Raw genomic sequence first — 16,632 nt, 5'->3', positions numbered from 1 at the left:
GATTAAGACTCCACTTCTCGCAGTCAATGCTTTGGGAATCAGGTTTACATAGTCAGATCAGATGTAATAACCATCTAAAACAGGAGTAAGAAACAGCTTCTCAGAGAACATGCCCTGAATATTCCCTCAGCGAATTGCTAGAGTATTCACATAGTTTCCTTGCATAGGTCTCACATAATCAGGAAAAATAGGGCAAAGAATACTCAACAGGTGTGCGCATGCGCTGTGACATACCTGATCTGACTGGGTAGCGTCCAGTCATGAAAGCTGCTCTGCTTGGTGTGCACAGCGGAGCAGCAGAAATGTGATGAGTAAGCTTCACTCCCTCTTTCGCCAAGCCATCGATATGGGGGGTTCTGAAAAGGAATGTCAAACAATCAGGTTACGAGGTGTTTTACTGCAGCGGTAAAACAAGGAAGGAAGGAAGAATAGGGTATAAAACACAAACGCTTCTACAATCAACACAGCCTTCCAAAGGACATGTTACATGAGTAGAGTGAGATTGGAATCCAAACTACAGAAGAGGACAGGACAACCATTAGGGCACCAGTTTCAACAGCATACTTGACTATTCAAAACTGACTTGATTTTGGGCATTGCATGTAAACCTTCCATCTGAATTAAATGTACATGGACACTAAAAAACCTGTATCTTATTTCCTGAGTACAAAGCAATATAAATATCCAGCATGTATAACGAGTAGCGGATGTCACTGCATTCCCGCCTATATAATTACAGGTGCTACTGCTGCAGAGAAGTTCACGTTCAGTTTTTTACAACATCATTAACACGGGTTAATTTACATTTCTTGCATTCTTAAAATCAAATATTTTAAAACAAGACAACTACAGACAAAAAATACCTCCATGTAAGAAAATATTGGAAATGTCATAAATGAGTCGAAATGCTACAGTTATGATTAGATGTGACTTTTATTCACAATTTGAATAACATTGTGCCTTTTAAAAAGACTTGGACACTCATTTAACGCTCCAGGGAACCCTGCTCCTGGTTACTCCTGTATTCTCTAAATGCATTCATTCAATTGCAAACGTCTTTGTAAGCAGGTTTGGTCTTATGTATTCCCGTCCAAATGGTGAAACTGCATGAAGAAAGTTCAAAGACCATGTACTACAAAAATTATTTTACAACCATAAATTTGGCATGCCAATCTTAATCTAACTTATTTTCAGCTACGTATTATTGTGTTCTAGTTCCTCATAATTGTAGCACCTTATACTGGGTGGCATAGCTAGACCTTTTGCCGCCCATGGTCGTAACTGCTGCCGGAAGGAGCTGATGTTCGTGTGATTCCAGCGTTCGCTACCCTGTGATGACCGCAGGTAAGAGCACGGGGAGGATGTTGCCCCCAAAACACATGCTGCCCTGAGAGGACCGCAGCACCCACTCCCCCTTGCTACGCCACAGCTTATATCTGTTCCATTTCAATGTTTTTGATCCAGATGATTAAATGCCCCATATCTCAATTCTACCACTAATGTGTTTTCATTCCAGTTTTATCCAAGGCTTCTGAGGATTTCTGCATCTATGGAAGACACTCCACCACGGGAATGGTACTTAAAGTCATGTATTCTAAATCCTGCACCATGTTTGGTATTATACCAAAATATTGTTTCAAAAATATTGTGAGACAAATATTGTGTCAAAAATATTGCGATACCAAAAATATAAATTGACAGAATAGTTGTAAAGCTTAAGGTTTTATTTTTTTACTTTCTGTAATTTTTTGGTGAGTTGTTGGGTTTGTAGGGGAATAAAGTGAGAAGTTTTCAAATTCTTTTAAAATTAAATATATATTTTTTAAAGTTTTAATTTGTAAATCAAAAATGTGATTTTTTAGTTAAAGATATTCAAAATATGGTAATAATGTATGTATTTGTTAATTACATAATTGTGTTACTTTTTGATTATTTTAATAATATGGATTCTAATTAATGATATTATGTTTGGGGTTTTGTGTGCAATATTGAAATATATAGAGTTTATTTTTTTAAATAATGTGAATTTTAGTGTAATTGGGTGGGATGCATTTTGAATCTACTTTAATTTCTGCAATTCATATGATTTAATATTCTATACACACTCTTATGTTAAATCTCTGCTTTTAGTTTTCAGTAATAAGTATAAACAAAATGTGATTTTTTTTAATGTTTATGGAAATATAGTTTAAAAAAAAAAAAAAATATATATATATATATATATATATATATATATATATATATATATATATATATATATATATTCACTGAAAAAACCATAGGTTTCACATACGTTATAGTTAGGAATTAGCATTTAAAAAACCTTGCAAATTCACTGAAAAAACCATAGGTTTCACACACGTTATAGTTAGGAATTAGCATTTAAAAAACCTTGCAAATTCACTGAAAAAAACATAGGTTTCACACATGTTAGAGTTAGCTGGACATTTCACTCGTACAAAACCATTGAAATTCCCCCGTTATAGTTAGTTCAGCTAACTATAACTCGCGCGCCCGCAATCCACTGCTGATGACGAAACATATTACATCACTCATGACATGGTCAGTGACATCACTCATGACATCACTGATGACATCTTAAATGCTAATTCCTAACTATAACGTATGTGAAACCTATGGTTTTTTCAGTGAATTTCAAAGGTTTTTTAAATGCTAATTTATGAATGTATTATATTTTTTATATATTTATTTTACAATAAGCTACCTATGTATATAGTTATAGATGGACTGTATCCTGTAACATGGAATGGCTCAGCTATTTTTGTTGAATTTGGATAAAGTTGAACAGCATAGTTAATATCTTCTATAAACTTATAAACAGTTTAATTTTTTTTTTTTTCTTTAGGATTTTTGACCGTATGCGCACCAGCAAAATAAAAAGCATTTTTTTGCTCTTCTGGGTCCTTTTTTGACCCTGTGACAAAGCCTGGGGCGTTAGGAAGTGTCTTCCGTTACTTGTTTTCATGTTCTCAACTTTTCTTTTGCACGGTGTAAGCATGCGTGCGTGCACCATGCGCACATGCGTGCGTCGTGCGTGTTCCGTGCGCGCGTGCTCCGTACGGTGTATGCATGCGTGCGTGCTCCGTGCGCGCATGCGTGTGTGCTCCGGCAAGTCATGTGATTACGAAACAACACTTTTCATTGGTTCATAGTAGTTTCAGTTCCAGAATCTTCCAACACCACACCCACTCCCCTCATTATTTCTTCTTATTTCCTGGTAGAAGGAGCTGAACAGCTTTTCCAGTACTCCAGTATTTGAGAATGGTAGAGCAGCAGTCATCTTCTGGGAGCGAGGAGGAGACCTTTGGGCCACCAAGGCAGAGGAAACAAAAGGACTCATTTATTTGGAATTTTTTTTACTTTTCCAGAGGGCCAGAAGAAGGTGAATCTGCACTGTTTGTGGAGTGGTCTTATCTGGAGGAGACCCTAAAAAAATACTCCTTTAGTATTTACTCCATGATAAGACACTTTAAATCAGTGCATCCCGTCGCTTACGCTCGGGAGTGTACTCGAGCTGCAAGAGACAACCCTCCAGCAGCTCAGGCAAGCACATCTTCTGCGGCCGCAGCTTCACCTGCTTCTCGTCCTCTGGATATGCACCCTCTGTTCCAGAGGGTACATATACGGTGCAATGTGTGCAATGCTGTTCTCTGTTATGGTGAGACCAGCATTAACCTAATAGAGAACAAGATACAGCAGCACACATGCCCCCCATAAGTTTTTTTCATTTTTTGTTGTTCCTCTGTTCCTCAATTAACACAACGGCTCTTTTTAGAGCCACATAACATCTAAACTCTTACACTTGATTTTTAATTCCATTTCTTTTACAAATTTTTTGCCGCCGTGCGCGCACAGTGCACGCACCCCGCAATTTTTGGAAAAAAATAAAATGTTTTTTTCACCCTTCGGGATCCTTCAGGGACCCCCTGACACAGGCTAGGGGGTCAGGAACTCTCTACCCTGCCCCCTTTTCATGTTCTCCACCTTTCTTTTAAATGGAAACACACATTTCTATTGGTTGCAAATTTCAACCCTTTCCAAATGATTCCTACCCCCAACATGACTTCTGCCTGCTAGCATAGCAACAGATCATGGAACACTGGTGTGAGCAGAGAGGTCAGAAGTTCAGCACACAATGTTTCTAATCCAAAGAGCAAGACTGCTTGACTTTTCAAACCTAACAGCAAATCCAAAGTAATGTTCTGTGGGAACACATTTTTGTGAATCAATACAAAACATGCTTTTAAAAATGTAAACATACAGCCTAGTTTTTAGTGTTGAATGGTCTGAAACATTCAATGAGTTCTTTTTATAAAAAATAGTATGTAAGCCTCCATTTTACAACTATCTTTCTTTTCATATTGCCATTTTACTGAAAGACACCTTCTGAGTGCATCCAGGTATCCTCCTCACTCCCTGAAGTAGACTGCTGTTCTGCCATTTTCAAGTATAATTGATAGCTGTTCAGCTCCTTGTCCCAGGAAATAAGAAGAAATAGTGAGGGGAGTGGCAAGGCATTTATAGAGGAGATGGTGTACATTTCACAGATGAAGGGAACAGAAGATTCTGAAAGAGAAACTACTATGAACCAATGCTTCTGAGTGCATCCAGATCTCCTCCTCACTCCCTGAAGTACACTGCTGTCCAGACTGCTGTTCTGCCATTTTCAAGTAAAATTGATAGCTGTTCAGCTCCTTGTCCCAGGAAATAAGAAGAAATAGTGAGGGGAGTGGCAAGGCATTTATAGAGGAAACGGTGTACATTTCACATGAGGAAATATGAATTTTTATGGTCAATTGTGTCCCCTATCTTAGACCCCAACGGCTCCATGTACATGCTACAAGTACATGTATGTTCCCTCCAGTTCCAGCTATGAAGACGCAAATACATGTGCGTCTAACGTTAACATGTCCTCTTTCATATCTGCCATGAATGGGCCGGATATTCCATTCCTAAGTATGATTGGCCACCGACTTTGTATGGTGCACTTTTCACGTTTTACAGTTCAGGCGAGTAGGCCCTGAATGCTGCCATCGAGCTTTTTCTTGCTTCTGCCTCTGAATGCTCCAGCCTGGACCTGCATCTGTATCCATGAACTTTGTCCTACTCCCTGCGCGGCTAACGGTGCCTGACGCGGCCTGTTGCCTGCCAAAAACTGTATTTCACCTTCAAGTTATCTGCTCCGTTCTTCATCCAATGCATTCCTGTCTAGTAGTTTAGGTAAACATCCTTCTAGCTACCGAGCAAAGGGCCCGGCCTCACTGTCTTTATGCAAGTAATTCATGACTCTCGTTACCATGGTAGGCCCATGCCCCCCTCGCATCCCATGTAGACACTTAGACGCTTGTACACGCACTAACAGTCAGTATAGAATAGGATTTGTCCGCGAAGACCTTTCCTTCTATATAATATAGTTCCTTAAACACAAGATATTAGATATGATTTAGGACTAGGTTGTCCTGACACCCCAGACTTCTGTCTCCTCATGTAGGGCTAAATGTCAAGTTCCCTTCACCCCCTAGTTACACGTCAATCACACGTCATGCGGCTGCGCGCGCATCTCTGCCATGTATTTTTGCTGACTTTGCAGGATTCTCTTATGGATCCACCCATTTGTGTCACCATCATAATGACGTTTTTAGTATACGCCTCTATGCACGCCTATTATTACGCCTTTTTTATTACGTATGTGTATTCTTATCTGTATTATCAAGCTGTTACGCCTCCTGCATCTGTCTTAATGTAATGCATTTCTTATATATACTATTACTTGTCAATAATCCATTGCTGATCCCTTCCTGAACCTTCGTGGTGACGGAACTCGATTGCCTGGTTCGAACCATCATTCCTTTGTAAGGAATAAATATCCTATTATACCCTCGAATACCACGGATTCTGCCTCTTATTTTACTGAGTTATTCTCATTGTATTTTACCGCATAGAAAATAGTACAGGTAATTTAAATATTTACCACATAAATTGGCACCCGAACAGGGACACCTCTCACACCCCACGCGCCGGAGGTGCGTTGCAGACCCGGTCTCCTGCCACAGCCGGACGGACAATTACGCGTACCCGCAGGATTTCCTGTATCTCCCTCAGGCCAACGGGGGCGACTGAGGCTGCGATCAACACCCAGACGAGGCGGTGAGGAGTGCGGAGAATCCCGACCAGAGCCTAGCTGAGAGCAAGATCCGAGGTATACAGAGGCCCACCAGATTCCGAAGTTCCGAAGTATCTAAGTCACGAGTCGAGTCGAGTCCAGTTTGGTCTAGTCCAGTCCAGACTTCCGAGGCCTTCCGTTCCGTGCTTCCCGGTGAGTACCGTTGCTGAGGACGCATCTAGACGTGCACATTAGCTTGTGCCGGTCAAGACGGGTCTGGGTACACAGACCTGGTCTGCACTGTTTTAGCAGTGTATCTGTACTGTTTAGCAGTACATATAATATATTTAGTATTATGCAGTTAACTAGTTTTATTCTAATTGTTATTGTTCGTTCTAAAATGTTTTAATATGTTTTAAATGTCGTGGTATGAGTGATTGTTCGATCTTCATTATTGTGTTTATTGTAATCATTGTGTTCAAGAACCGAGTAAGAATTAAGTAACAAGGTTTGAGATGCCGTTATTTTCAAAATTAAGACAGATAAAAACTAGAAACGGGATACTCGAGGAAGCTGTACCTATCCCACCTAGGGACACTCCAGGGTACTTTATGTACCATAAACATGGCCTAGATGCCGTATTATATCTTGATCTATGGGTGGACTACACCAAGGATTTAGCAGAGAGTCAGAGATGGCCCGCTGCCGGAACATGGGATGCAGATTGCATCATGAGAATAGAAGAAGCGTTATGGAAAAAGAAAGCCAGACAGTCACAGAAAGATGCCATTGAACTATGGCATAAGGAATCGCATAGGCGCACTGAGAAAGCGCTCAGAAAGGAAGAGAAAAGTAGGGGAGATTCAGAAAAGGCCCGAGAAAACATATTAATTGACGAAGGTACCCGAGTAAAATCAGAACAAGTAGACAGACAACGAAACACTCTTATGAATGGTATGTATCCTCTTCTGGCCGAAGGTTTGCCTAAGGCCACTCCGGAAATATCGAAAGATCTGCCACCTCCATTACTCCCGATTAAAGCACATCCCAAAACCGCAAAAGACATTTTCCTTTCTTCCTATTTAGACGATGTAGCTCCCGAATATGTTAATGTTCCACCACACACACCACCTGTCGATGGTGCTCAACCCCAAGATCATCCGCCCCCAACTCCACAACAACAAACTCCTCCTCACATTCCAACAGTTTCATCTGTTTCTACCACTTTTCCTACATCTACCGTCCCTACTTTACATTCAACAAATCCTTTCGCGCCTAGAACCTCAGAAGGTGCAACAGGAGGTGCGACAGCGATTTTTTCCACGCCACCGCAAGGAAATAAATTGTCCTTTAGAGATTTAGCATATCAACATACACCTCAAACAGTAAGATCCGGTATGTTTAAGGAACATCTTGTGGATTGTAGATATGATCCAGTGCCCGGTAAAAATGACAGAATGCTGCTGTCATCACTACGTATACGACGAGCGTCCACATATTTAATGACACTACCAGGAATGGTTGCTCATCTGGACAATATATATCACTTTGTCCAATCAGGACAAGGCCCTGAAAGTATTGACAAGGCCATGGAATACCAGAAAGTAGATATACAGAAACTACTGTTAAGCTTCCTCATAAACTGCTTGATCAGAAGCAGAGATAGGCCTGAGGTAGATCAGGATGAAATGCAAGTGCTTACCAGATGGGGTCAGAATATATCAGAAGGGAAACATGATAAACAGAAGTGTATAGTAGCTATGTGCCGAAAGATCAGAAAAGAAATAGAACGAATACATGAAAACAGATTAGAGGCAGACAAAACTGAATCAGAGGGAGAGGAGGAGGATTAATCAGAAATGCCCACGGGACAATTAGAAACGATAGCTTATGTAGGTAGGGGAAGATCTTGTAACAATACCAGACATTTCAATGATCCAATACGTCCGATACGTCCAGAATGTAGCAGACATTTTCAAGCCCCTATGTTAAATGCAAGGTCCCCTGAACACCTATTCCAGGCTGCTGATAAATTACTCCGAGACCGAAGGGGGTATCATATGCTCGATTCTATGGATGAACAAGAATTAGCCAGATCAGCAGTACAATGGGCTGACAGTTCTGAAAAATACAGTGATGATGCGCTAGCACACACGTTTCTGAATCTTACCCCAGACGAACAGCGTTTAGCTGGTATATACATGATACAACACCTCCTTATATTGTATAGAAGCCAACACTCCGATCCTGGTCCCCTACCTGATATACTGATAGAATTACTCACGAATAAATGGAGAGGTTCAGGTACTGATTTAATTAAAGAAATTCTAGAATATCGGCACCAGTACATTGTCTTCGTATGCCCAGAACATGTTTCAGTTCCCACCGTGGAAAGAAAGACGGATCACATAGACAGACAGAACCCATTACGCGAAGTACACCCAGTCAGAAATGATGACAATACGTTTAGACGCGTGTTTGTGTACACGCCCATAACCAAAATAGAACTATTGGAAATGAAAAAATTAGTGCCCAGCCATGACAAAGATCCAGCAGGTTTTCACCGTGAACTAAAGGACATGTTACTCATGGGTGATTATACCTATCCTGACATTATGAAAATATTGAAAGTATTATTGCCTGCCGGTATTTATGAGAAACTCAAGGAAAAAGAATGGGAGGTGGGAGACCAAAAGATTGATTGGACCGCATTGGAAACTGAAGAACATAACCGAACTGCAGGCGTAGGGCTTGGGGACAAAACAAAAGCATTGCCAGGTCTATTAGTGCAAGTATTGCCACGTTTATTAACTACGAAAAAGGAAGACTGGGGAGCAATCTCAGCTTGTAAACAGAAACCCGATGAAGACACTAGTGATTTTTATTCCCGATTTGAAAAATGCTTTGGTATTAATAGCGGCCTGAAAGCATATAGTGAGTCATATCCACACCTTTTTGTCACAAAACTAGTCGAGAATTCCCTGCCGCAGGTTAAAAACAGAGTATTGAAAGTTGAGAGCACTTGGCAAGCTAACACTCCTTCACAAATGTTGCAAATGTTACAGTATCACCAGAATAGAATTAGAGAAGAACAAGAACACGAAACAAGACGTATGAAAGACACGAAAATGAAAATGCTTGTCGCTCAGTCAGTTCCAGCTGACGGTCATAAAAAGGGTACGGCAAGTAACTCAGCGGTTCCCGTTAAAGGGACATGCAACTATTGTAAACAGCCAGGTCATCATGTAAACGATTGTGCAGTTCTAAAACATAATATCTCCACGGGTAGAACCAAGGAGAGACCACGTCCGCCTAGACAGGATCAGATCCAACAACAAGTACCTCAGAATATACAGCCTATGCAAGCTGCACAACAGACCGCACCACAACCACAACAACAGCCACAGCCTATTGCTGCAACACAAAACACGACACAACAGATGTACCAGTATGCACAAAATGACTATCCAGAGTATCAGCGCTACACATGAAATAGCCTAGAGAGGGAAGTTGGCTTACCCCTTATTGAGGTTCCTGTAGATCAAGAGGGTCCTTATGTACAGAGTCAAGTATTAGGGAAAGACAGAAAGTTTCTACTCGATACAGGGGCAAGCAGAACAACTATAAGTCATAAAGAAGTTCCAGGGGCACCCCTCTCAGGCTCACAAAATATTTCCCTTGGTTTTTCAGGAAAGCCCACTATTAACGAAGTATCGCAACCACTTGCATTTACAGTCGGTCCATTGACACGGACTACAGATCTATTGCTTACGAAATCATGCCCAGAAAACTTGTTAGGTATAAAAACATTGAAAGCTCTAGGAGCTATAATATGCTGTTCTCCGGACGGAGTATGACTATTTTTGCGTGACTTTAAAGGTCACTACGTGTCTAGAGACATGGATCACCGGTTACAGAATCTACCTGCACATTTATGGGCGCAAGGCCCCACTGATGTAGGTTGTATGCACATTACACCATATCGAGTCACACTCAAAACAGGAGTGGTACTACCACGAATGCGACAATACAAGTTACCGCCAGATGCTGTAGTGGCTTTACTGCAAATCATTGACGAGCTCATTACACAAGGAGTGGTTGTAGAAACCGACTCCAATATATGTAATTCTCCGATTATTCCGATTCTTAAACGAACTGATCCAAAAGCACCCCCAGTATATCGATTAGTTATTGATCTGCGAGAATTAAACAAATGCATTGTACCACAATACCCCGTGGTCCCAGATATCTCTTCATTACTGACAGCTATTGATTCAGAGGCAACGTTCTTTACTGTAATTGACCTCAAGAACGCCTTCTTCAGCGTCCCAATTGATCCGGAAAGCCAATATTTGTTCGGATTCAGTTTAAATGGACGAAGTTTTAAATTCGCACGCGCACCTCAAGGATTTACAGAAAGTCCTAGCATCTACAGCCAAGCACTGAAAAGACAACTTGACAGTATCCACATGCCTGCTAACACTGCACTGCTTCAGTATGTCGATGATCTGCTGATCACCGCCCGAAGCGAACCCGAATGTGAAAAAGCATCACTGACGGTTCTACATTTCCTAGCCGACAAGGGGCACAAGGTATCCCCTTCAAAGCTGCAATTTTGTGCCCAGCAAGTTGTGTACCTGGGGCACTTGCTGTCCAAATGGGGGAGACAGCTCACACCTGACCGCATCCAGTTAATTGTAAACATGCCACCACCCAAGACACAAAAGGAGGTACGAATCTTCATAGGCCTCACTTTATACTGTAGGCAGTGGATCCCCCAATATGCATTTTTAGCAAAACCACTCATTCAGTTGACAACACAGGAGGCAGCGACATCGACTGTCCTCCCTTGGACTCCAGAACATACACAAGCTTTTGAAGACTTAAAGAAAGCTTTATGCCAAGCACCTGTTTTAGCGACACCATGTTACAGTAAGCCTTTTACACTCTTTGTTACAGAACGTGAAGGTACTGCCTTGTCAGTACTCACGCAGGAACAAGCAGGATCACACAAGCCATGTGCTTACTTTTCTAGCACATTAGATCCCGTAGCTCAGGCTCTTCCTGCGTGTTTGAAATCAGTTGCAGCGACATCTCTAGCGATCAGACAAAGCGATTCCATAGTATTAGGACATCAATTGACAGTACAAGTACCACACGCAGTAGAGGTTCTCTTGAATCGGACACAAACACAACACTTGACTATAGCACGACTGACTGGTTACGAATTGACATTGTTTCAGCCACACATAGAAATCAGACGTTGTAGTACATTAAATCCTGCCACACTTTTGCCTTTAAGTGGAACAGACCCACTGGCACATGATTGTATTGAAGTCATTACTATTACGACGAAACCCAGACAAGACTTGACAGATGTCCCATTACCAGATCCAGACCTGACACTTTATGTAGATGGTTCATGTATGAGAACAAGTACAGGAAAGTTAGTGGCTGCTTATGCAGTCACGACAGACACCGAAGTCACTGAAACAAATTGTATCGACACATTATCAGCTCAAGCAGCAGAGCTTATCGCTCTGACACAAGCCTGTATTCAAGCCAAAAATAAGAAAGTCAACATATACACAGATTCACGTTATGCATTCGGAGTCGTCCACGACTTCGGAGTCCTTTGGCGAGAGAGAGGTTATTTGACTTCTCACGGTGCCAACATTCAACACGGTCCCCTCATTCAAGCTCTATTAGATGCAATACATCTACCTACTTCAATATCTATCATGAAGTGCAAAGCCCATACAAAAGTCACCGATATTATTTCCCAGGGTAACGACCTAGCAGACCGAACAGCTAAGCAAACAGCACAGAATCAGACTCCTGCAACTGACTTGACAAAGACAATAGTTCCGACGCCGACACACTGCATGACAGTTAAGGATCCCGCCCTTGATGTAATTGACATACAGACACATGCTACACCAGAGGAAATAGAGAAATGGACCGAATTAGGAGGGATCCAGACAGATCAGGGATGGATGACGAAGGGAAAATCTATATGGTTTCTCCCCGACTCAATGGTTCAAGTTATCATTAACACAATACATAGTCCAGCACATCTAGGAGAAAAAGCCATGTTAGACAGTATTCAACACATTTGGTTCAACAAACACTTACGAGCTGCAGCCAACCAGAAAGTCCGAACTTGTATGATTTGTTGTCAGTTCAATCCAGGTAAAGGCGTACCTGTAGAGCAGGGTGGATTTCAACCTCCCGATCACCCTTTTGAAGTCCTCCAGATGGATTATATCCAGATGGAAAGATGTCGAGGATTCAAATATGTCCTCGTAGTTGTATGCGCTCTTTCCCGTTGGACAGAGGCGTATCCCGTCTCAGATTACACTGCCCCGACTACTGCCAAACAGTTAGTTCGAGAATTCTTCCCACGGTATGGTATGCCCCGAGTCGTGTACTCAGATAATGGCCAGCCGTTCTCATCTGAGCTAATGAAACACGTTTCACTTCTGTTAGGCTATCAATGGAAATTCCACTGTGTCCGACATCCCGAGGCAGCAGGTCTCGTGGAGCGACATAATCAAACTCTGAAAATTAGATTGTCCAAAATCTGTAGAGACAAAGGTGTCGACTGGATAGTAGCATTACCAGTTGCGCTCTTTTACATGAGAATGGTAGCACATTCTCGAACAGGGCTATCCCCGTATGAGGTGGTCTTCGGTAGGCCACCGAATATGTGGGGGACGCCTATACCTCGTAAAATCACTGATGTTGATTGTAATATGCTGACAGATTACCTTGCTTCCTTGATGTCTGCACTACAATCTTGCCGTTCACAGGTAGCTGCAGCCTTTCCCGACAACACCGAGGTGAAGCCTCATGAAGTGGTTCCAGGTGACCTGGTGCTTGTGAGAAACTTCGACAGGAGGAGCCCGTTGGAGCCTCGCTGGCAACAACCGAAACTCGTTTTACTGACCACGAGGACAGCCGTGAAGATTGAGGGTCGCAAAGGGTGGCTGCACTCGAGCCATATCAAGAAATTTCATGGACTACCATCGGATTTAAACGTTCAGCCCTGCATTCCCTCACCGACGGACTCAAAACTCCCCCTGGTTGAAAAGTCAGAAAAAGAGAACTATAAACTGAAACTAAGGTCTAGCAAGTCAGACAATTTGATTGTTTAAGTCCTCTCCAAGGTGAATCGGTTGAATTTGTCTCTGACATGTACCCTCTAGACCGAAATAGAGAGAGAAATAGACACAAACAGCTCAAGAAACATGCGTACTGTAAATCACTTCGTAGTCACTGTATAGTGACATTATTAATTATGTTTTTTCTAAGTCTTCTGATCATTGTCGCAAGTATACTATTACACATGTATTATCCTATTTTCAAGCGTGCTTACAATGTTACAGCCGAACATTCTTTTAGTGAACTACCTCCACATGAGTTGTCCTATAGATTTGCGCTGCGCAACAACACATTCATTAGTATGTTACATCATTCCCATCAGACCAGCAACGCTACAAATTGTTGGATATGTGGCCGACTCCCTCCCTATCAGAAATACAAAGGAGTCCTGCCCCTCTTTCCATATCCGTTTACACACAATGGTTCCTGTGGAGCATGGTTTAGTTTGATTAACTCTTTAGATTCAAACACTGTAGTTTACCAGAGCAACTGGGTATGGGGAAACCTGAACTTAGTTTTGCTTAAAGCCTGTTATCCTAACAAGGAGGGACTTCCCAAAAGAACAGGAACTGACCTAGAAAATGAAGTATATGGATTAGGTAATTTTACACTTAACCTCATGATTCTAAATGTTGAATCCGAAGCTACACTAGTCTTGCCTGCTATGTCCGTATTACCAGTCAAAGGTGAATTATGTGTAAGAAAGAATGGTTCAGTACACCTGGGTCATAGTAAATGTAGTACTGTGATCGAATTCAGTGATAAAGGCAAGTCTACATTTAGAGCTTCCCGTCACTCCTACTTCATCTGTGGTCACACCGCATATATACGCCTACCCCTAGATTGGGATGGTACCTGTTACATTGCATTCCTTCTGCCACCTGTTTTCCTAGCCCCTCCTGATTATCATAGAAATACCAATCTAGTACACCATAGACCCCAGAGAGATATCCCGATTGTTGACTACACCGAAACAGCATGGGAACAATATACCGACTTCAATAAAGGTCTCTTTCCTTACATAGGTGTTGTCTCAAACAGTAAACTAATACGTAGATTAACCAGAACCCTTGAAGCAGTAGTGAATGAAACTACCTCTGCCGTAGGCAACTTAACAGAGGAGCAGTCTGCGATGCGGATTGTTGTTCTCCAAAATTGTCTTGTCCTTGACGTCATCCTAGCAGATAGGGGCGGAGCCTGTAGGGTCATCGGATCAAGTTGCTGTGTTTTCATCCCAGAAAACGCGCCATCCGTATATAAAGCCATAACTCGTCTTCACAAGATTGCAAACCAGATACATCAGAATGCAGGCACCTGGACATGGTCCGGTTGGTTCTGGAGCGTGTTGTCAGCCTGGGGATGGAAAGTCCTATCCTTCCTAGGTATTGGCCTTCTCATAGTATTCAGTTGCTGCCTATGTCTACAATGTGGACCAGCGATTTGCGACCTGTGTGCCACATCGTGTATTCCACGTTCAAGTTTTCATTCAAGATCCCGGAAAAAGAAAGAAGAACAAATGATGTTACATGAACAGATTGATGGATTCCTGAAGATCGATATTTCATGAGGGTCCGTAGGGGACAAGGAGGGAATGAGGAAATATGAATTTTTCTGGTCAATTGTGTCCCCTATCTTAGACCCCAACGGCTCCATGTACATGCTACAAGTACATGTATGTTCCCTCCAGTTCCAGCTATGAAGACGCAAATACATGTGCGTCCAACGTTAACATGTCCTCTTTCATATCTGCCATGAATGGGCCGGATATTCCATTCCTAAGTATGATTGGCCACCGACTTTGTATGGTGCACTTTTCACGTTTTACAGTTCAGGCGAGTAGGCCCTGAATGCTGCCATCGAGCTTTTTCTTGCTTCTGCCTCTGAATGCTCCAGCCTGGACCTGCATCTGTATCCATGAAATTTGTCCTACTCCCTGCGCGGCTAACGGTGCCTGACGCGGCCTGTTGCCTGCCAAAAACTGTATTTCACCTTCAAGTTATCTTCATCCAATGCATTCCTGTCTAGTAGTTTAGGTAAACATCCTTCTAGCTACCGAGCAAAGGGCCCGGCCTCACTGTCTTTGTGCAAGTAATTCATGACTCTCGTTACCATGGTAGGCCCATGCCCCCCTCGCATCCCATGTAGACACTTAGACGCTTGTACACGCACTAACAGTCAGTATAGAATAGGATTTGTCCGCGAAGACCTTTCCTTCTAGATAATATAGTTCCTTAAACACAAGATATTAGATATGATTTAGGACTAGGTTGTCCTGACACCCCAGACTTCTGTCTCCTCATGTAGGGCTAAATGTCAAGTTCCCTTCACCCCCTAGTTACACGTCAATCACACGTCATGCGGCTGCGCGCGCATCTCTGCCATGTATTTTTGCTGACTTTGCAGGATTCTCTTATGGATCCACCCATTGGTGTCACCATCATAATGACGTTTTTAGTATATGCCTCTATGCACGCCTATTATTACGCCTTTTTTATTACGTATGTGTATTCTTATCTGTATTATCAAGCTGTTACGCCTCCTGCATCTGTCTTAATGTAATGCATTTCTTATATATACTATTACTTGTCAATAATCCATTGCTGATCCCTTCCTGAACCTTCGTGGTGACGGAACTCGATTGCCTGGTTCGAACCATCATTCCTTTGTAAGGAATAAATATCCTATTATACCCTCGAATACCACGGATTCTGCCTCTTATTTTACTGAGTTATTCTCATTGTATTTTACCGCATAAAAAATAGTACAGGTAATTTAAATATTTACCACACACAGATGAAGGGAACAGAGTCTTCCTCTTGAACTTTAGACTCTGCATCGGTACTTACTTATAGGTACCAAAACACACTCAATTGACACAACGGCTCTTTTTAGAGCCAACCTACATCCAAACACTTAAACTTGATTTTTAATTCTATTTTTTTTACGATTTGCTTTGCGCCAGGGAAGATGCGTCACGCAACGTTCCCTTTGCGCCACCGCAGATGCGCCGCATTTACAATGCGGTGCATCGTGGCGCAAGGACAAGCAGATGCGTGACGCATCTGCCGGCATAAGGGTGGCACATTGCTGGAGTTGCATCGCAAGAGCGACGCAGCTCCAGCAAGGCTCGGGGGTGCCCTATCGTTACAATGTTGGGTCAATCCTTACGCCTGCTTCAAGCAGGCACAGGGTTTTGACGCAGCATGGGCCTAAAAGTGACGGAGTGAAATCTTATAGAATTCAGTCAGCCACTTTTAGGAGGCGTTCCTGCGACGGAACGCCCCCCTCTGCACAGGAACGCCTACTGCTGGCGCAGGGCTTTACAACGTTGCGCATGTCCCTAG

The 16,632-nt window shown here is 42.4% G+C and overlaps 1 protein-coding gene across 5 annotated transcripts in view; it reads right to left on the bottom strand.

Annotated features, from left to right (window-relative positions):
- Window positions 1-16,632, bottom strand: part of LOC146805001 (arylsulfatase D-like) — a 439,444-nt gene that overhangs the window by 311,787 nt on the left and 111,025 nt on the right. For all 5 annotated transcript variants that reach the window (XM_085622147.1, XM_085622149.1, XM_085622146.1 and 2 more), the window contains one exon: window positions 235-356. In XM_085622147.1, coding sequence (XP_085478273.1) covers window positions 235-356 — 122 coding nt within the window. The remainder of the gene's footprint in view (window positions 1-234; window positions 357-16,632) is intronic.

The sequence above is a fragment of the Triturus cristatus genome, chromosome 8, assembly GCF_964204655.1.
Source record: "Triturus cristatus chromosome 8, aTriCri1.1, whole genome shotgun sequence".
Lineage (NCBI taxonomy): Eukaryota > Metazoa > Chordata > Amphibia > Caudata > Salamandridae > Triturus > Triturus cristatus.
This window is presented reverse-complemented; position numbering and strand designations above follow the sequence as displayed.